The 22601-nt window shown below is 44.6% G+C and overlaps 1 protein-coding gene across 2 annotated transcripts in view; it reads right to left on the minus strand.

The window, feature by feature from the left end:
- The window catches only part of PKD2 (polycystin 2, transient receptor potential cation channel), a 66779-nt gene that overhangs the window by 35710 nt on the left and 8468 nt on the right, over positions 1-22601 (minus strand). For both annotated transcript variants that reach the window (XM_075544032.1, XM_075544031.1), the window contains exons 2-3: positions 19445-19558; positions 2003-2136 (exon numbers count right to left, since the gene is read on the minus strand). In XM_075544032.1, the coding sequence (XP_075400147.1) occupies positions 2003-2136; positions 19445-19558 (248 nt within the window). The remainder of the gene's footprint in view (positions 1-2002; positions 2137-19444; positions 19559-22601) is intronic.

A 22601-nucleotide genomic window follows, 5' to 3' on the forward strand; every position in this document is an offset into this window, starting at 1 on the left:
GGCAGGTAGTTCTTTAATGAGAGGCAGTGTCCAAGGTGAATCTTTCTTACTTATTCAACTTAACTGCTGTTTCCTTGAAAGATGACTGCAGGGGATAATTTCAGCTCAAGTCTTTAAGAATGTTGCATTTTGTTTGTTTGTTTTTTCTGCGACAAGAGATTTGGGAGTTCCTCCAATTTCAACAGCTCCAGCAAGTCTGGACTTTTGAACTCTGTTCCACAATCTCTCCCACTCACCCTTAGCCCCCTTTTGATTAGACTCATCTACTGAGTCGTCCTGGAGCCACAGATCAGTAATGGGGGCCAGGCTCCATGCAGCGCTTCTGCGTTTGGCTTGTTTTTTGGGCCAGTTCTGTTTCCAACTCCTCAATCTCCTCTCTTGACATACAGATATCAACTGTTCGAACTTCGGCAGCTGCTCCCCAGCTTAGACCCCAGGCACCACTCACCCAGCTTAGGGGAGAACAGCAACTTTAGCATCACTAACAGGCAAATGACTGGACTTGAAGCCAACATCCTAAAATTTTGAATTTGGAGAGCTAGTTCCAAATGTTTCATTGTACTCAAGCGGTACTAGAACTTACGACTTCTTTTTCTTTGTGTTGCTGTTATACAGTGGTATGGAGGACTTCAAAAAGTGCATTAAATGATTGAAGCACTATTGGAACAACATGTGAATCACGCCAATACTATGATTTAACCTTGTGTCAATTCCTTATATCAGAAATGTGTCGTGATTTTTTTCAATGTATTCTGAATAGCCATAATACAGCTCTCACACTTAAAAGGGAAAAAAATATATAAAATCGATTTTTCCCCATGCTCTGGCTGAAGGCCCCTTATATAAGCCATAACCTTTGTCCTTTTGCCCCCTTTTTGGGTATACTGTAGGAAAGAATTATACATTTTGATGGACTATCCAGTTTGTTATTTTACCTAGTGGATCTACTCATCATCCATACTATTTTATTCTGTGTTGAATTGCCCAACACTATTCACCCATTTTTAGATCTTGACATTTATTTTCATGGGATCGTGCATATGTGGGACACCCCACTTATTACTGTTCCACACCCGCATAAACTTGTGGGGTAGCCAGTTGCAGTCATTTCTCCGCGCCTCAGATGATTCGTGGAGAGGGACTGATCTGGCCAGCTCAGTGTGCTTTGAAAAGTCAGCCATATTTTTGTTACTAAGTACCTGTGACTCAGTTCTTCTCTCTTAAATCACCATCTTGGCCTAACATTATTTCACCAGAGTATTGCACCAGAGAATGGTTTCCTTTCTAATTTCCTCTCTGATGGTCTTACTACCTGTGTCCACAAGCCAGGGGCATTTATTCGCTGCTTGCTGCCAGGTTGAGGTTAAGCAGGCTCATGACAATTTGGGAAGGGGTTGTGTGGAATTTTACATACAATCTCATTATTTTGACAGACGATGGGTATGGCTGTGGCTAGGGCTCATTAGGTACCATTCAAGAAGCTAAGGGGTCCATACAGTCATCAACCAAGAGTCAACAAACAAACAAAACAACTAGACATCCACCCACAAAGCAACAGTGAACATTTCACAACTCTGCTCCTGGACTAAGTGTCCCAGCAGACACGCCACAAAAATGTACTGAATCGGTGAATGATGGACTGTATTGCACCGGTGAACTAGCTTCCTCCCGCCCATGTGGTCATTAGCATGTAAGCCCTTAGTGCTTCTGGGAGAGTAGGGACTTGACTCTACAGAACGAGGCTGGCGAGGGCCAGCACTCCATGGGACGGCTCTGAGTTCCGGGGTTTTGGGGTCCTTACCACTTCCCTGTGGCTCCTCACGGCAGTGAGAAACACATGCGTTTCCCTTCTCTGGCAGGAACCACGCACCGCGTAAGCTAGCACCTCTCAGGCCACGCTGAGGACCAGCAGGCCCTGCAGATACCACTGACACGCACAGAAGGCGGCAAACCAACCGTACTTTTTGGTGGTAAGGACCCTCGCACAGTGAATTGTAAATACCTTCCAAAAGTCTTCCATGGAGGAGAGCGTTTTAAAGTTGCCGTTCTCCGTCTTGGACAGCGGGGAGTCGATGAAGAGCTGTGACATGACCCGGTTGTAGTAGTACACGCTGGAGCTCACCATCCCATAGGTCACTGGAACACAGGGGAGCCCGGTGAACGCCACACAGCTTGGTCCCCTCGGCCATCGGCAACCAGCATCCACACAACACCCGCGCTCGCCCCTCCTTCCTTCCCTCCCATCAGCCCTCGTCCAGCTGGCTAGTGGAGTCTTCTCAGATGAATAATTAACATCCCTCCCAAACTCCAAACTCAATGGAATAGAGTTGATTCGGACTCACAGCTATACAATGAGACAAGGTAGGACCAGCCCCAACCCCCAATCCCACCCCCTGGCCTGTCCTCCCCACGAGTTTCTGAGACTATAACTCTTTATGGGAGTAGAAAGCCTCATCTTTCTCGCTGGGAGCTGCTGGTGGTTTCAAAAGGCTGACCGCATGACTAGCAGCCTAACACATCACCCATGATATCACCAGGGCGCATGAGTTTGTGTGAAATGAAGGAGCTCTTGGGTGGCGAAAGCAGTTAAGAGTGGAAGTTTGAGCCCACCCAGAACTGCTTCTGGAAAAAGGTCTGGTGGATCTACTTCTAAAATCTCTTCGCAAACCCTCTGCAGCCCAGTTCTACCATGACACGCACAGGGTCACGACTTCATGGCAATGGGGATGTGACACAACACAGGCTTACAACGGAGTATCAACTTTGGATCCATCCCTTGCTAGGACTTCTAGCACTTCCAGCCGTGATGGCGCAGTGGTTACCATCTTTGGGCTGCTAAATGGTAAGGCCAGCAGTTCAAAACCACCAGCCATTTCACACAGGAGACGCCCACACAAGGCTTTCTACTTCCAGAAAGAATTACATTCTCGGAAACTCACAGGGGCAGTTCTACCCTGCCCAATCGTGTCACTAGGATGCAAAGGCATTGGGAAACAACAATATTCAAGTCCATCTCCCCAGACCCTGGATCAGCTCTCCACATGGTAGGCTGCCCAACCAAGCCTTCATGAAGGGGCTTCAACTCCTGGGAGACGGCGGGTGAAGCTTAGGCTCCCTGTAGGAAGCGTGGCTCTCCACTTTTTGCCTCCAAATAGTTCGTTTCTTCTTTCTTCTCTGTGCCTTGAAAATCGACAGGCACTGGGGACCGGAGGTGAAGGATGGGTTCATTTCTCATACCCCTACATTCCATTCTCTCGCCGCCAGGATGAAGTTGAGTGGTCAGTCCTCCAACTGTTGCCACAGCTGCAAGGGGGGACCTGGTTTGTCGGAAGGCAACAGCTTTCACTGTTCACACCGCACCCTTCTCGTCACGTCTGCCCTCACCTGCTCGCTCAGCCCCTTCAGGCCTGGAGAGGGTAACCTTTCCTGGGTGCCTCCTCTTTGCTTGTTGATTCCCCGATTCATGACACACCTCCGTAAGTAGCCCCTTATTATCTTTTCTTTAATTATCATTCCAAGTTCACCATCTCTTCCCATCTAGGATCCTTCCTGGTATCGGCCCATCTGTTTCCCACCAGCCTTTCACATCGACCTCAAGCTAAACCCCTGTTGTGGGACTTTGTCCGAATGGTCCTGGGAAGAGAATTACGGACTCCTGGGGTCCAAGGACAGCCTTGCCCCTTAGTTGTTGTGTGTCTGTGAATGATGCTTACACCTCCTGAGCTGGTTCTTGTATCTTCTGTAAGAGGGGGTGACCTATTCCAAAGGATTTGGGGTGCTTAAATGGGAATTAAAAATTACATCTGCGCTGGCACTCTGCAAGTGCGCAGTGACCTTGCGTGCCCTCCTGAACTGCGATGCTGAAATACAATGGTCACAGACCACAGCCGTCTATCAGCTCTGTCTTATGCCAGCCTCTTGGTGGCTGCAGCTATAAAAACCATCATTCCCATGTTAGCTGACAAAAGGCTTCAGGAGCAAAGGAGACGTGTTTTATAGTTCCTTTCAACACAACTTCTGAGGCAGCTCTGTAACGCTCGTGGATTTAGTAGAAACCCAAAGGAGCAGTTCGACTCTGCCCTGCAGAGTTGCTCAATGGAATCAGGTCCAGGACAGTGAGCTTGTTTTTCTTGGTTTGCGTTTAATTTTTCCTTCGGATAGCTCCTTTCCCCTCCTAAGTCAAACCAAACCCAAACGAACATACCCCACTCCCCAAGACTATTGAGTCAATTCTGACTCCTATCAAGCTTATAGGGTAGAGTCGAAATGCTCCCTGGGACTCAGAGGCTGGAGATCTTTTCAAGGCTGCTTATCTCTCTTCCAAGGAGCAGCTGGTGGGTTCAAATGGCCAGCCTGCAGGTTGGCAGCCCAATGCACAGACACTAAGCCACCAGGGCATCTACCAAGCATCATCGCCTTGAGATTGTTATAGGAGAGAGGTACACAACACGGATCCAAACCCCGGTGTGCCTGGAAGTCCATCTCCAGCAACCAGGCTGCGAACAGACTTAGATCGTTCTGGAGTTGTGTTTTCAACCTGCAGGGTGTTTTGATTTGTTTTTTTAAGAGGTGGCAGTGTCAGAGAGTTGCTTAGAATTTTTTTAATTTAGCAATTGCAATAGATATATGTAGAAATGCATATATAAGCATTGTAAACACTGGTTTTTAAAATATGTGCCTTTTATTTTCCTATTGTGCTCAAGGCTCAATGTTGACTTTTGCTTTTTAAAATTCTGAGGCCTTGTTGTGGCCTAATTGGTTACGTATCGGGCTGCTAACCACAAGGCCCCAGTTCAAATCCAACAGCCACTCCACAGGAAAAAAGATGAGGCTTTCTCTTCCCGCAGAGTAACAGTTTGGGACACCCACAGAGGCAGTTTTACTCTGCCCTATGGGGGTCACAGGGTCAGACTCCACACCAGTGAGGTGGTGTTTTGGAGTGAGCTCAGGTCCTCAGACTTCAGCTATGTGGTGCCACCTACTGGATAATTTAAGAAACGGTGACATGAAGTTTAAAAAACAGAAAACCAACCAAATCCACTGCCATTAAGGAGATTCCCACCCATAGTGATATTTCAGGGCAAAGGAGACCTGCTCCTCCAAGGCTGTAAATGTTTCCCGGAGCAGGAAAAAAATCGTCTCTCCTCTGTGCACCCAGGGGGGATGGGAAGGGGAGCAAGATTATTTTTGATTAATTTTGAATGTCAACGATGATTCCCACACTGCGAAAGTCACACCATTTGCATTTGAGCTTCAGCTTTGTTTCATAGTGAAAATCTGCCTCTATATAGTTCTTGTTTTAATACCAGAGTTTCCATTTTCCATGACTAAGTCAGAATAAAAAAAGATTAAATTGTAGTATCACTAAATATCCCAGCATTACTAACAAAAGATGTCATTAAAAAAGGCTTGTCATTTCAAAATACCCAATACAAACTTTATTCTTAATACTGTAGGGATAAAAGGGGAAAAATGGGCTCACATGTTAAAAAGAGATAAAAGAGATTATGGAATCAAATCTATTACATGAATTTGATTTAAAAGGGCAAAATATAGATCGCGTTGTGGGAAAGAAACAAAATGAAAATATCAGAAAAGCATAAAAAAAGAAAAATTAACAGCGATTAGTTGACATTATAATCCATTAATGAGTAAAGCCTTGGTACTACAAGACAAAGTTTTAAAGCGGAGCTTAAAATAAAGGAAACTCAAAGCATTTTATGAGACACATCTAAAATGAAGTTAAAAATACAAGAATTAACAAATAATAAATGAGGAGCATCTGTTTTTTAAAGGTTTAAGTTATACTATAATCGGCTGGCTAAAGAGATTGTAAGGTGAAAATTTTATATTGATAAATGATACAATCATAGTTTTTCAACTATAATACATTCCTATGTATTAAATAACAGCACAGCAATATATAAAGCAATGCCTGTTTGTAGCATAACAATTATCAAGACGCCAATTATGCTTGGGAACTTTAATATATGTCTGTCTTTAATAAAGTAGATTTTTAAACACTGATCAAAGGCTATCAAAGGTCAGAATTGAATATGATTATTCAGCTTGACGATGTCAGCATAAAAGTTGTTGCTGTATGAAAAGGGATCTCTCATCTTATTCACATATTTACATCTACAAAGCATTTACAAAAACTGGTCAAATGCCAGGCCACAAAGAGACCATCCCCAAATCCCTAAAATTTAAAACTGACCAGTCAACATTTTAAAACTATAGATCCAGAAAGTAATGGACAATAAGCAAATAAATCCCCACATGCAAAATTTAGAGTTAAGAAATGCATTTTTCCTAATAATCTTTGGACCAAACGGGCCAGCAAGGTGGTCATATATTATAAATGTACCATGTATAGAGGTATCAGAACCAAGGGGCCGAAATGCACCACATATATAGAGAGGTATCAGACCCAAGCTGGCCCAGTGTGCCAGCTCATCTCCCCCAAAGTGAAGCCATCTCTTTAGCACAATAAACCCAACCTCTTTGTTAGTTCCATGTTGTACCGTATCTTCACAGGGCTGCCGTGGAGAAGGGCATATTACTTAACTATAATCGACTCTGTAAGGTGCTGTACATGAATGCAACATCCCAGCACCAAACCAAACCCATTCTTATTGACCTGATTCTAATTGCAACCTTACTGGACTGCCCGATAAGGTTTCTTCCAAGGCTGTTGTCTTTATGAAAGCAGACTGCCATGCCTCTCTCCCCAGAGGGGCTGGTTGGTTCAGTGGGTAGGTTTAAATAGCTGAGCTTTCAGTTAGCACCTGAGTGATCCACTACTGGGCCATAACCAAAACTCACTGACAGTGAATCGACTCATAGTGGCCCCATGTGGAACTCCGAGACTGTAACTGTTTATGGGAATAGAAAATCTTGTCTTTCTTCCTCAGAGCTGTTGGTGGTTTCAAACTGCCAATCATGCAGATCACAGCCTGACGCATAACCACTACACCCCAGGGCACCACTGTGCCACAAGAGCACCTATATAAAAAGCAGATTATTACAGGATTTGAATCGTTAGTTGTGATGATAGAGGACCTTCCATGTAGAATTATCAGAGTACAAGTGACAAAGGGGGCAAAGCTGTCAATATGTAGTGAGAGTGGATAGGAGGTGTCACAGAGATGTGCATACTGCCTTGGTTACCGCCCCTCCCATGGGGGAAGATCCTGTGCATGGTGTGCTAGCACAGAGGGGGCTGCAGCACTGCACAGCCCAGGAAAAGAGGGAGCTAGATTAGTGGGCACCAGGAACGGCTTCTGAGAGAACGTGGCTCTTGAGCTGATCTTGAAGGAGGAGGAGGAATGAGAGACAGAGAAGCAGGAAAGTGTCTAAGCCCAGGCCTTTTGGGGAATCATTTCTGGGCCGACGTAGCAGGTGTTTTATAGTGAATGGCAAGTCTGAAACAGGTCATAGAGAGGGCTTCAGAAGTTCATGGAAAAAATGGAACTAAGAGATAATTAAAATTTCCCACCCATCTTGCAAAAGTCCTTTGTACAGCACAAAGTGAACCTGCTATTGAAAGGATATAAACCTTATCTTGCAGGTGACGTGACTGTAGCATGCTAAGCGGGGTGTGACCCGGTTCCATCTGGTTTCAGGGGGCAGTTAGTTTGCAGGCCCTTCTTGAGAGTTCAAGAAGCTCAGAGGTGGGGAAAGCAGCCCCTATTCGGTCCGTGGTCCACACGGCTTGTGAAGCCTTCTTGTTATTTATTTGTTTAATTTTAACAAGTCATTTCTTTGGGGGGGTGGGAATGAAGCCATCTTAAAATTTTAAAACTCACTTGCTTAACACACACTTCTCCCTTTAAGCCCCTTAGCAAAGCCCAGCAAGCCTTCCAAACTCACCTAGTGGCACCCTCTCCACTTACTTAGCAGCACTGAGCTTCTGGAATATTCTCTACGCTTTCCCGCCTCAGAACTTTATCCATGCAGTTCTATGTTCTCGACCCTTAGCCCTGCACTGGACTGGCTCCCACTCTTGCTTCCAACCTCGGATAGACAGTCCTGGAAGGATTCACTCCTCTCCCCAAAGTCTTTTTTATCTTTTCACTAATCATATTTAAGGGCACGTGCTAAAGCTGCTTATAATTAAATTATCAACCAGTTGAGTGAATGAATTAATGAATAACTTGAGAGAGAGATAAGGCATATAATAAAACCCAAACTCATTGCCATCTAGTCGATGCTGGCTCACAGAAACCTCATAGAACATGGCAGAATGGCCCCAGTGGGTTCCCAAGGCTGTAACTCATTATGGGTTTGGAAAGCTTTCTCTTTCTACTTTGGAAATGATGGTGGTTTCGAACTGCTGACCTTGTGGATCACAGTCCAATTCATAACAACTATACTATCAGGGCTCATCAATCAGGACAACAGGCATAATTAATATATATTAATTACATTAATAATTAATATAATATCAATATATTAATTGAGAGGCATTGACTCAAATGTGAGTCATCTTAAAATTTTAATCAATTAAAAATTTTTAAAAAAAATTTTAATCAATCTTGTCAGGTATGAATACTTCATCCACAATCAAACCATGGCACCAGCAATCAAGAAATCAAAGGATGTGTTGCCTTGGGAAAATCTGTTACAAAAGCAGATTGAATGTGTTCAAAGTGTTACAAAGCAAAGATGTCACTCTGAAGACCCAATGGTCTTGGTGAGGGCCTCCCAGGATGGAGAAGTGAGACTGCAGAATAAGTAAGGCAGGTGGCATGAAGTTTAGTCAAATCTCTCAACAGTTTTGCTTACAATTTTAAATAAGAAAATCTTAAGGGACAGCTTTGATGGAAATCCTAAAGGGATACATGTTGTTGATGCAGATCCTTCTGAGAAGGTCTGAACTGGATTCAGCTGGTATTACTTTTTATATTTTAACAATGGTTTGTTGTGGTGGTCGTAGTCATGGTTGCAAATAAACACAATAAGGCTGGTGTCACATTTGTTTTAAAAATAAAAGAAATGGAAATACTCGGAGGGCATCCAAGAGTTTACTGAAAAATGGAATGAAAAGATAGTGGAAATTTCCCTTGAATGTTTAGAAGCCCCCTCGCATAACAGGAAAGAGAAACTACACAAGTGGAGTAAAGGCCTTGTTGAAAGTAAGATTTATACATATTTCATTGCTTGTCATCAAACACTGTCTTTCTACCCAGTCAGTTTATCAAAAAGGACCAACCACTTTTTGGCCCGAGTCAACGGCTGTCATAATTACTTTCCATGGGCTTGGACCTTGACTGCTATGGGGGATGCGACCTGGGGACCTGCCAGGATGTGACTCCCTGGGGACTGAATTTGTTCCTCACTGGGTGATGATTAACCCACTGACCTTGACTTCAATGATCTCCTTATCACCCGCTTCAGCTGTGTGAATTTTCTTGCAGATGACAAAACAGTCTTTAGACTTTCATCTTTGCAAGACCTTTGCAAGTAAAATACAACAAAATTTTCTTTTCTTTTTTAAGGAGACAATGCAAAGTCTCTTTTTTCCAGAGATTAAAAAAATGGAGATTGATTTCCAGACTGAAGTGAGTCATTCATTATCGTAGTCCTGCCTTTAGTCTTTTGCAATTTGTAGTAATTATGCTTTTCTTTTAAACAAAAAAATGTACAAAAATTAAAATGGCGAAAAAAGGGAGATTGAATAGATTCTTCTTGTTGTAAATTGTATCATACGACTGGTCTATATATGTTTCTTCATTCTCATTACTTCTTTGGAGACCTGTGCATTTAAAGTTACAGACTTTCCCACACAAATCAATCATGCTCTCTACTCAATGGAATATGCTATATATTTTTTTCTGTACAATATTTACAGGGGGCCCAGGGTCTTCCTGCCACCACCCCCATGCCCCTCCACTCAGTGGTTTTGTTAAGTAGCTTAGCCTAGGTAATTGGGAAGTCCATTTAGTCTACCTCAGACCCCTCACAGCCTTCAGGCCAGTGAATACCTTCCCTCCGTTCCTGTGTTTACAATGACCAAAGTCTGTGACACTAACCTAGCTTCAAGGGCACTGCCACCTTACAATCTTACCTTGTCTCACTTAAGCTGTTCACCTGTTGTTTGTTTGTTTGTTTGTTTTCCAGTTCTCAGGTTACAAAGGCCTCTAAACCGAGTGTGCCTTCTCCAGGACCACCGCCTCCAAAACCCACCTCGACCTTATCTATCCTGGGCTCTTAATGGACAACCCCTTCTAACAGAGTAGGAAGGGTATGGACCCAAAACCCCACTATGCCCCTTTGTCAGCAGGAAGCAGCTAGAGATGTCATCATCCAGTACCCAAAGATTTGGGTCCATATCTCTTCAGGGGGGAATGTTAGGTAGCTTAGCCTAGGGAATTGGGAAGTCCATTTCCGCATGCCCAGGAGAGCCAGCAAAGGCCAAAGCTGGATTTTCCCGCCGGTGGATGCAGATGGGCCTTACACCTGGAGCAGCCCACCTGGGCCAGGTGACTGCAATTCAGCCAATGGGATCGACTTGGGGTCGTTCACCATGCCTCCCCCGGGAACCCTTGAAAAGGCAGGGACCAAGAGGGAGAGGGGTCTTGCTTGGGCGGTCTGGTCATCTTCGTGGGAGGAGAGAGATCCTTGAGTGACCTGGGGCAGTCGCTGCCAGGCCGCATGGTCAAAGGAATCCTATGGGTGCCGCGTAAAACCTGAAGCTTCTTTTAACCCTCATTAAATTCACTTGGATCATGAGCCCGGCTTCGGTGTGAAATCTTTCTCGCGGGGAGCCAAGGACTGAGGCTGAAATCTAGTCCCGGAGAGAGAGACCTAACAGTTTGTGAGTTTCAAATTGGTTGTAAAATCTTAATTCACGAGCCCCAATAAAAAGATTTATTAATTAAAAAAATCTTAATTCTTAGAGGTAGCTTTTCCCCTTCTAATTTATCTGTCATTTTTGACATACAGAAGTAAAAATTTCTCATGCTCAGTGAAACACTTGATCCTATGACTGATTCAACTACTGTTTTCTGTTTTGTTTTGTTGTTGTTGTTTTTGAGTCAATTACCTTTTCTTTTTACTTTTCACTAGAAGTTTGGAAGAATCTAATAGGATGAGTTGGAAAAAAACTTAAAGAGAGGCAAGTGTAAGTATAGAAACTAGACTGAGCTGGCATTTGTGTCAAGGACAACAAGACTGACTGTAAAGTATTACGGAACATTGACATTCATTAAGTTAGACATTATATAATATCCTTAGGCCAGGTTTTAGGAGCCCTGGGGGTTTAATGGTGATGCATATGCCCTGGACAGCTAACCACAAGGTCAGCAGTTCAAAACGATAGGCAACTCAGAGGGGAAAAAGATGGGGCTTTCTATTCCCATACAGAATTCCAGTCTCAGAAATCTCCAGAGGCAGCTCTGCCCTGTCCGACAGCGATTGTTGTGATTTCTACCCTGTTGCTAGGCGTCGGAATCAACTGGTGGCAGCTGAGTTCATGGGGTGATTTTGAGGCCATTTTTTATCAATCACAGGAGGGCTCAGTGAGTTTCCACAAGGCCTGTGTTCACTTTAAGATACCGGGGAGGACAAGTGGTTTGTGAGCTGCTGCTGAACTCAAGCTTCCACATCTGACCCCCAACTGGAGCTCCACAGAATAAAGGCCTGGCAAACTGGGGACCCAGTCCGAAAACCCCCTTGCTGCGGAATCAAATCCAACAGAGCAGGAGGCCACCCTAGGGTTTCCAAGGGTGAGACTCACAGATGCAGGCTGTCACACCGGTTCCCCAAGAATGGCTGGAGGCTTGAACCTGTGGACCTGTGGGGTAACAGCTCGGTGGTTCTTCACCCTGAGCCAGCAGGGCTCCTTGTAAAGACAGCAGCCAGCGAAACCACGCGGGCTCTGCTCGATTCTAACGCACGGGGCTGTCGGGCGAAGGAGCTGACTTGACAGGAGTGGGGTTTGTTTCGCGTTCTTTTGAATTTCCTGAGACGCGGTGGCCTCTCCAAAAGAAACCTTAGACAAAAGGAAGTTAACAGCCTGTATCCTCTCAGTTTCCTCTCCTGATGAACTGTCTCACAGCTCCTGCTACTTATTTAGAAAGGAATGTTCACACTTTTGGAAAATGATAAAGTCACTACCATCGAAGTCACTGCCAACGCCCAGTGACCCTAAAGGACAGGTTGAACTGCCCTTGTGTGTTTCCGAGACTCTTGCTGCTTCAGGGAGTGGAAAGCCTTGTCGTTCTCCCATATCACCTTTAAACACTTGTTCGACACAGGAAGCAAGCGTAGAGCATAAAAAAAGAGATAAATGTCACATATTTTCCTTGGCAACTCCGAACTAGGCTACATGGCTGTACGTGTCTCAGCCTTGCTGTCTTGGATAACAAGTCTTTCATTATACGTTCACACGTGTTCTCTAAGGCAGAAAGCGTGAGAAGCTAGCAGGGATGTATTCATTAATTCAGAGCTGTCCAGCAAGAGATGAGATATTTTCAATTTTTATGTTCTAAGTTGCTCTAAGTTTGCTGCCTACATAGAAAAGGTGCTTAAATATTAAACTGCAGTGGCCTTAAATATTAACCGGTTGATTAAAAAGCGTAAAAGGTTTCCTCTCAGGTAAGACTGACTATCATGGAGACCTGGCCGACTCATAGCAGCGACCCTGCTGGACCCAGCATCACTGGCCTTGGGCGTTTCAGAGGCTGTGCGTCGTCATGGGAGTAGAAAGTTCCCTCTTGCTCCCCCAGAGGGGCAGTGATTTTGAGTTGCTGACCTTGCAGTAGCATGCTCACTATGCCACGTTTTTAATAAAATTAAAATATAAGGTTAGCCTGTCCATGAGCCCAGAACACATTGATTTCCAATAATGCCTGCGTGTCAGAATCACCCAATTACAGTAGGCCCAAGCATTTTTCTTTTTTTATGTCTTTTTCAGTTCAGTCCTTCAGAAGTTTGGAGACAGAAAACTGAAACTTCCTTTTCTTTGATCATGTGACTGGAGGCTTGTGTTTTAAGTCTTTCTCCCCTGATAGAACGTCCCCTGGCACACGCTCTGTTTACTGTCGTCCCTTTGGAAACCCCCTGGTGGGGCCGTGGGGGGCACACTGGGTTGCAGTCTGAAATCACCAGCCACGCTTCAGGGGGAAGATGAGGCTTTTTCTCCAGTGCAGTGTTACAGCCTGGGACCCCCTCAGGGGCAGTTCTACCCGGCCCTGTAGGATCACTGTGAGTCTGAATGGACGGGGCTTTAGCAGCACAGCAGGATCACCACTGAGAAGTAGCCACATGGGCCATGAGCCTTTTCGCTCCAGATTCTACACTGTGGTTCAGGCATCCTAAGATCGCCAGGCTCTTCAGGGAGATGCTTCTTTGATCTCTTCACATACTGTAAGGCGAGAGCTGTGTTCCTCAGCTAGCCCTGGAGCACTTCCTCCTGGTTCACAGTGGGGACTTTCATCCAGCCTGTTAAACTTCAACTCCCTAGGATCTACACATCGCTCCAGTCTGTTGAAATTCCCAGTCGTCTTCATAACAGCTAATCCTCTCGGCTTCACATGATCAGTATAGTTGTTATCATCCATGTCCTCATCAGTCTTTCACCATCCTCAGAATTGTTATGCTTCAGCCCAATGCTACTGCCTCAGTGTCAATCTGTCTCTTTTTGGTTGACCTTGTACTTTACCAGGCATGACGCCCTTCCCCAGGGCTTGGTCTATCCTGCTAACGTGTCCAGAGTACATGAGCTTCAGTCTCCACGCCTTCACTTCTAAGGCACATTCTGTTTGTATTTCTTCCCAAACAAGTTCTTATCTTAGTGAATTAATAAATCAAACAGGATTGATCCAAGAGCATGAGTCTACTGATTCAAGCTCACTGGGTGGAGTTCACTGAAGTATCTAATCACCCAGCTCCAATGCGTCATGAATCAGAAGTGAAACTTTTTAAAATGCCTGTCTGAGTAACTTTACCATCCCTTTGATTAATCAGCTGTTGATCACATTTCAAAGGCAGCGGGGATCAACAGGTATGATTTATTCCTAGCAAAGTCTTACAGGCTTCCATTGTCCAGAAACTATCTTTTTATGACTCATTTTAAAATCCTGCCAGCAGTAGTTAATCAACTGACCAAATATAACAAAGTCAATACACTGTGGTTATGATAATATGTTTAACTCTGTGATTTTTAATTCTTTAAGCTCTTAGATGAAACAATGAGGTTTCTGGGGGTAACATGCCATGGCAGGAAAAGTATACTCTGCAACAGGGTCCTAGGTTCAATGACTGCAAGCTGTACCCCAATTTGAGTAAATTAGCTTCAGTGACAACATGTCTGAACCTTTGGTTCCTCCTATGTAAAATGTATATTTTGAAAGAGGATTATAAAGATGAGAAATAAGATATCAGAAGATCTCAAGAGATTATCTGCCAGATGATGGCTGCAAGCAAGCCCTTCCTCTACCACTCAACTGTCAGTGTGCTGTGCTGTGCTGTGGTGGCTTGCTTGTTGCTGTGATGCTGGAAGGCATGCCCTAGTGGTTAAAATACCAGCAGGGTCAGCCATGGTAACAGGTTTCAGGAGAGCTTCCAGACTAAGAAAGGACTGGTCATCCACTGTTGAGGGATTAGCAGCTGAAAGGTTTAGGAATAACAGAACATTATCACATAGAGAACCAGAAGACCAGCCCCTCAGGTTGGATGGCGTTCAGAATACGCCGGGAATCACTGCCTCTTCAACTAGAGTCAATCATGATGATGTGGATTGAGTAAGGCTTTCAGAACTTTCACTGGTTGATGGGGCATGACTCAAAGTGAGGAGAAAAAGCTGTAAATATCCATTAATAATTGGAATGTAGAATGTGCAAAGTATGAATCTGGAAACTTGGAGGTGGTCAAAAATAAAATGCAAGATAACTATCTTAGGCATTCATGGACCAAATGCACAGGCATTAGCCAATGTGAATCATAATCCGGCATGTACATTAAGCTGTATGCAGATTAACAGGATTCCCTAAAAATGTGTAGACAGTATCCTCTCACAGACAACACTGAATTTCAAGATAAACCTTGCAATCTTCCTGTTGATAATGAATACATGCTAGTCTTCTTGAAGTTGTCATTCCGAGAATAGTAGACCATATACTCAAAGTTACATATTAACCACTGAAGCTAGTGATGAAGAAATTAAAGAATTTTACCAACTTTTTCCACCCAAAATGAAAATAAGCAACCAAGATACAATGATAATTATTGGTGATGAAATGATTGAGTTTGGAAAGAATGAGGAAGTAGTAGTTGGAAAACACGGCCTTCGTGATGAAAATGAAGCCGGAGCTCACATGACAGATCTTTGAAAAAACCAATGATTTCTTCACTGCAATTTTTTTTCCTACAAGGTGATTCTATATGTGGATTTCACTAGAAAGAATAGACAGACATCAAATTGACTATAGCTGTGGGAAGAGATGATGGAGAAGCTGTTTCATTAGCAAAACAAGGATAGGGGCTTACTATGGAATAGACTATCAATTGTTCATATATAAGCCCACATTAAGTTGAATAAAATAAAAATCCGCCAATGATTACAACTTTGGGTATGTTGTTGTCAGGCACCATGGAGTCAGCCCTGACACATGGAGCGCCTCTGTATGAGACAGCAAGACACCATCCTCTCCAGCACTTTGCCCACAACTGTGCTTATGGACACTGTTGTCGTGATGTCCGTCCGTGTGGTCAAGGGCCATCCTCTTTTTCATTGCTCTCCTACTTTACCACGTGATGCCCTTCTCCTGGGGCCTCTCTCCTCAGACAACATGGCCAAACCACGTGAGATGAAGTCTGGTCAGCCTTGCTCTAAGGAGCCTTCTGGCTGTCTTTCTTCTAAGACAGCCTTATTTGTACTTTTGGACGGCCACAGTCCCACCTAAATCTAGAGAACATCTCAAGAACACAGCTGACATGCTGAATAAACACTAATGACAGAAAACCGAATGAACTTCAGGATGACATGAACATCACACATTAACAAAGCAAAAGGTCCTTTAAAAGACCAGAAGAAAAGACCAAAGTGGATGTTAGAAGAGCCTTTGAAATTCGCTTTTGAATGTAGAGAAGCTAATGGAAGCAGAAGAAACGATACAGTAAAATAGCTGAGCAGAAAATTTCAAAGGGTAGCTTAAGAAGACAAAGTAGAAGATTGTAACAGCATGTGCTAAGATCTGGAGTTACAAAGCCAAAACTGAAGCGTTAGTTTAGCATGTCTCAAACGGAAAGCACTAAATAAAAAGTCCAGCGTCGAGTTGCAGTAGTGAAAGATTCTACGTGCAAAACATTCCAGGCCCAAAAAATACAACTCAGGAAGCAACAAAAGAAGATGGACAGGGAAAAAAAGGACAAAATAGAAAACCCCTGCGCCCAAAGTGGGAGCCGGCATTCAACCGTTTCAAGAGGGAACGTATGATCCACAACCAATGGTACTGGAGGAAGAAGGCCAAACTGCGCTGAAGGTCTAAGTCAAAGACAAGGCTCCAGGAATAGGTGGAAGCCCAAGGGAACTGCCTCAACAAGCTGACAGAGCACTGGGAGCACTCGCTCGTCTACACCACAAAATATGGACGACAACTGCCTGACCAGACGACGGAAAAAGATCCATATTTGAAAACATTCCAAAGAAAAGTGATCCAGCAGAGTTAAGAAAATCATTCAACATCCTTAGTAGCACATGCAAGTCAAATTTTTGCTGCGGTTAATTAAAAACTGATTGTAGCAGTACATCAGCAGGGAGCTCTCAGAAATTCAGGCCACATTTAAAAGAGGATGTGGAGCCAAAAGATATCAGATGGATTTTGGCTGGAAGCAGAGACTGTCAGAAAGGTGTTTACTTGTGTTTTGTTGACTATGCAAAGCATTTGACTTTGTGGGTCCTAAGAAACTATGGATAACATGGAGAAGAACTGGCATTCCAGAACAGTTCACTCTGCTCATGATGACCTAGACGTAGCGCTAGAGACAGTTGTTCAAACAGAACAAGGAAATACCGCATGATTTAATTTCAGGAAATGTGTGGGTCAGGGCTGTATCCGTTCGCCATACCGATTCAATCTGCATGCTGAACGAACACTCCGAAAGCTGGGCTATGTGAGGAAGAATGCATAATAAGGATCAGAGGATTATTAGCAAGCTGCGATATGCAAATTTCATAACTTGCTAAAAGTAAGGAGGGCTTGAAGCTCTAGCTGATTAAAATCAAAGACTGTAGCCTTCTGTATGGATTGCAACTCAATAGAAAACAAATTTCCTCACACCTGGACAAACAAATAAATGGATAACAGTTTGAAGTTGTCAAGAATTGCTTCTCTTGAATCCAGAGTCAATATGCGAGGCAGCAGCAATCAAGAAATCAATGACGTTTTACATGGGGAAATCTGCTGCCCGAGACCTCTTTAAAGTGTTGCGGAGGAAGGAACCACTTTTGAGGAGGACATTCAACGAGATGGATTCACCTAGTTGTTGAAACAATGGCCTCAGACATAACTACAATTGGGAGCATGGTCTATGACTGGGCAATGTTTCATTCTCTTGTACACTGGCATTCCAAACTATGAGTCCAAACTAACTCAATGGCCACTGACAACAATAAGAATTCTGCACTCTTCCATTTACAGAGCACCGTACCAGTCATCCTGGCTTCCTCAAGGGATTCAAACTGTGTTCCCTTTGCTGTAGGGTCAAAAGGATAAGGATTCCCAGTGAATTCTCATAACATAGCTCTTGCTACCCTCAATGGATGAGCCGAGGCAGGACCATGATAAGGAAGCAAAAGTCCTTGGCATACTTTTCCCAGTGGTTTTCTAACCAGTACAGTTTTCCATCTTCTTAAAACTTCTTCATAACAAGCCTGTCCTGTGACCTACAAGAACAATCTATGAAGAGGAACCCTTGAATTATCTTTTTGGCAAACCCCAAATGGTTGCATAATCTTTGAGCTGACCTCTCTGCCTTGAATTTACTGACCCAGCGGATCCCCTTGGCAGGCACTGTTTTGTTTGGATCTTTTTACTTGAAAGCACTCAATTGAAACTAATGCAAGTCTATCACGGCGAGAACGTGTCTGTAGACATCTACTGATCGCACAGACATATTTAAACATGTTGGCTAAATCAACAGCCTGTGCATGTATAAACTGGATCCCGGGAGCAATATATATTTTTTGACATACCTTAGTATATATGAGCTGCACCGCCATGCAACAGAGTCCTGCTGGCACACTGGGTTAAGCATTTGGCCACTAAATGGGTAGTTCGTGGTTCAAACCCCTGAGCTGTTCCTTGGAAGGCAGATGAGGCTGTCTGCTTCTAGGAAGGCCGCACTCTCGGACACTCTGAGGAGCAGTTCTGCTCTGTCATGTAGGGTCACAATGAGTCAGAATCAAGTCGACGGCATTGGGTTGGGATCTTACAAATCACCACTTGTGAGAGTTAGATGTTGAAATAAAGGACTAGTTTTATAGAAGACCTGTTTGGTGAATCTATCGTAAAAATGCAAATCGATTCCTGGGGATTTAGGAGAAAAGCATAAATCAGAACGAAGGCACAGATAACAAGAGATCCAGCCCCCACATTGGGCTTTAAGTGAGTATTTCTATGAAAGGAACGGTAAGTGACATTTATTTGTATTTCCCAAACATTGCATTTGGAAAGTTGTTTTGCTGAAAATCATTCTTTTGTAGTTTTACGCTAATTAATGCAATTAAAAAGCAATAACAACAAACTACTGATGCTGATTTGACTCTGAGTGATGAAATAGGACAGAATAGCTTTCCAGGCAATAATCTATAGGGAAGCAGATAGCCACATCTTTCTTTCTCTCAGAAGTTGATGGGTTTGAACCACTGACCCTTGGGTTAGTAACTCAGAACTTAACTACGGTGCCATGAGGGATCCTTAGTGCAAAATAACTCTGCCATGGAGCCAGTGCTGACTCATAGCAACCTTACAGGACAGGGTTTAACTGCCCCTGTGAGTTTCCGAGACTCTAGTTCTTTATGGGAGTGGAAAGCCCCATCTTTCCTCCCAAGGAGCTGCTGGTGGTTTGAACTGTTCCCAACCTTGTGGACTGAAACCCGACTTGTAACCGTTTATGCTACCAGAGTTCCTAATGCAATCGTGCACCTGTATTTGTGGTTTCTTAACCCCTTCACTGGGTTCTCCAGTGCACAGAAGGCTGATCTGTGCATTACGTAGTGAAAAAGGTCACAAGATACAGTGAATTAATCTGTTATGTAATGGTGAATATTAATCACTGTTTACCCGATTTCAGAGAACTTTCTCAGGTTACAAGGTGGAACTGAAAACAGAGTTGAGAAGACTTCTGAGTAGACCTTGTTGGTGATGCACACCTCCGTTTCAATATCGTTTTGACAGCTCAAAGCATTTTCACTAGAGGAAGGAAATATTTTACTTACAGATACACAAGACGATGAGAAAAAGGAGGTATGTGACCAGTTCCCGTAAAACATTTTTAAGGTACTTCTCTCGGTTAGTGCTGCTTTCTTCCATGAGTCTTGTTCCCCAGAGACCTTCAGAATAATGGAAGAAGAAACATTCATTTTAAAAAAAAATCTCATAAATGTCAAAAGGGATAAAAGGTATGACTTTTAACTATATATGAGGGGGTACCCCCCCAAATCAATGCTCATTTGTGTTTTGGATGTGAGGGGGATAGTGCATTTGGAGTCCGTTCACTGGGTCAGACTGTTAATCAAGCTCTCTATTTGGTTCTGAAAAGATTGAGTAACAGGGTGTGACCAAAAAAGCCTGTTTTGTGGCAGACGGGGACTGGATTTGCCACCATGACAATGCACCTGCTCATGCAGTCAGCTGAGTGCACCAGTTTTTGCCGAAAAACCAGCATGCCTCTCTAGCCCCAAACACCTTACTCACCTGACCTCGCTCCTTGCGACTTCTTTTTTTCCCAAGAATGAAGAGGAACATGAGAGGACAATGATTTAAAGATGTGAAGGAAAAAAGGGGGGAGGGGTATGCTGTCAGCCATCCAAATAGGAGTTTGAAAAATGTTTCCAAGAACGGGATTGCAGATTTGACAAATGTATTAAGTGTAATGCAGAGTACTTTGAAGGTGATAGATTGTTTTGTAAAAAAATTAAATACATAACGTTGGGGGGAAAATTCCGTTTTGGAGGGGGGTGCGCCTTCGTGTATTTTGTTTCTTAGAAAGAAAACGCATTGCCATCGAGGCAAGCCTGACTCAGAAACCTGGTGGAACAGAGTAGAGCTACCCGCGTGGGTTTCCAAGACTAGCTTTTTACGGGAATAGAAAGCCTCACAGTTGTCCTGGAGAGCGGCTGGTGGTTTTGAACTGCCGTCCTTGCAGCCCAGTGCACAACCCACGAGGACAGCAGGGCGCCGTGTATTTTGTCTGGTGTGCTCTAAATGCAGCTGAGAAACGATTTCAGCACGAGGAGCCAACCACGCCGCCAGGCTCCTTTCATTTCCCTCCCCAATCAAACTCACTGCCATCCAGTCCACGCGGACGCAGTGACCGTCTCTTCGCAGCAGTAGAAAGGCCAGTCTTCACCCAAGGAGGTGCTGGTGGTTTTGAACTGCCAACCATGAGAATCCCAGCAGGACCTCAGAGGAAAGGTCTACACAATCAGCAGTGGAAAACCCTATGGAGTATCATTCCGCTCTCACACACCGCGAGCCGGCACTTACTTGACGGCAACCAGTTTCACCCCTGATGGAAGAACGCATCAGCTCGACTGTCCTAAAAATGTGCAAAACACAAGGCAAAAAAGCTCACTGCCAGCGGCCCTGTAGGTTGAAGTAGTACTAACTGGCCCTGTGAGTTTCTCAGATCCTAACCTTGAGCCTGAGAGAAAGCCTGGTCTTTCTCTGGTGGAATGGCTGCTGGTTCTGCCCAGCTTGAGACCACTGTGCCACCAAGATGAAGCCAATTCCCACTTCCAGCCCCATTCGCACCAACCACGAACATACATTTCTAAAGACAACAGGAAATGGCAGTAGCCTCTAAAAGGAGATTAAACAATGTAACATGTCCCACCTCACTGGCACTGAACCCATGCAGACTCATGACAGCGTGCACAGAGTTCGGAGGGTGTAAGTGAGGCGCAGACAGCTTCATCTTTCTGCCTTCAGTGGCAGGTGGGTTTAGAACGGCAGGCCTAGCAGCTGCTAACCCGACAGTGCCACCAGGGCCCTTGGGGGATGGTTCAGCCTATAACTCTCATCCAGCCCTTGATGTGACTTGCTTGCAAACTTTACCTTTTGGGCCACCCCCAAGGAGAAGAAGTGCTGGCTGGGACTTGCTTGCAATAAGCAGGCCTGTAAAAAGCAAAGCCAAACTCATTGCCATGGAGTCAAGTCTGACTCGCAGCGTCCCTATCGGACAGGGCAGAGCAGCACCTGCGGGTCCCAAGACTGAAACACTTCACGGGAATGAAAAACTTGGGCCTTCTCCCTCCTGTGTGTGGTTATGAACTGCTGACCTCGCGCTTTAGCACCCCAACACGCCATGACGGCACTAGCATAAAAGCTTTGTTCTGTACCTGCCTCGATCCTGCCAAGGATCAGATGGTGGCTGATTGCCCGCTTAGCAAAGCTAATTTTTCAAACCTCAATGAACACATACTCTTTAAATGAAGAGCACTGACTCATCCCGCCTCTCCCGACTCCCTAGCTCTCGCTCTCTGGAGAAAGAGCGGGCTCCGCGGCCCTGGTCTACATGGTGGCAGATGGAAGAAGGGCTGGGCTGGCTAAGCGAGGCAGCCATGACCTTCCGTGAGCTGGCTGGCAGCACTGGCGCTCAGGCTGCGGGCCGTCCAAAGCCTGGTTAATGAACAGCGAGGGAGCTCAAGTCACGTTGCTGGTGACTTGGAAGGGCCATCACATGTTCCACAAAAAGAAGAAGAAAAGCCATACTGAGAGCGGCCGGGCGGTGGGCTGTAAAGGAAACCTGCGCTGTGCCCACACTTTGATTTCACAGACCTTAACTCGTGCACGGCATTGAACGGCTGCAGCCGCTTACCTCCCCGGCCAGCCGCACCGAGACGAACAAGGGAAACAGCACGTGATCTTTGGCTTCGAAGGCATGATCTCATCCCTGGTGCGGAGGTATTTTTAACGTTTTGTAATAATATATTAGTCCAACTCCCGACGTTGGAGTATTTCATTTCCTTTTCTCCTCCGTCCCCACATTTCCTTTAGGAAAATCAGCATCTGAATTCAGACACCGTGTTACGCAGGATACGTTTCACCACACTGAAAGCGGAGCATAACTTATGACCGTGGCCGCTGCTGCCAAGATCTGGCCGTTGTCAGGGAATTACTCATTCAGAAGAAATGCGGCAAGCAGAAGTTTGTTCGTTGACATTCTACCATTAAAGAATTATTACAAATTTAGATGACATGGAAAATTACCACTCAGAATAACACAGAGGCAGCCAAAGACGAGGCTCAGTAGCCCTGGACACAACCACACCATTGATTTGGGCCTATTTCTTTTGGAGGCCAGGTCTCAAATCCACACAGAACAGAGACCGCTGGTCACTCACCAGGAAAGGCGCTGTTCTACCTCACGCG

The sequence above is a fragment of the Tenrec ecaudatus genome, chromosome 3 (assembly GCF_050624435.1).
Source record: "Tenrec ecaudatus isolate mTenEca1 chromosome 3, mTenEca1.hap1, whole genome shotgun sequence".
In the NCBI taxonomy this organism is placed as follows: Eukaryota; Metazoa; Chordata; class Mammalia; order Afrosoricida; family Tenrecidae; genus Tenrec; species Tenrec ecaudatus.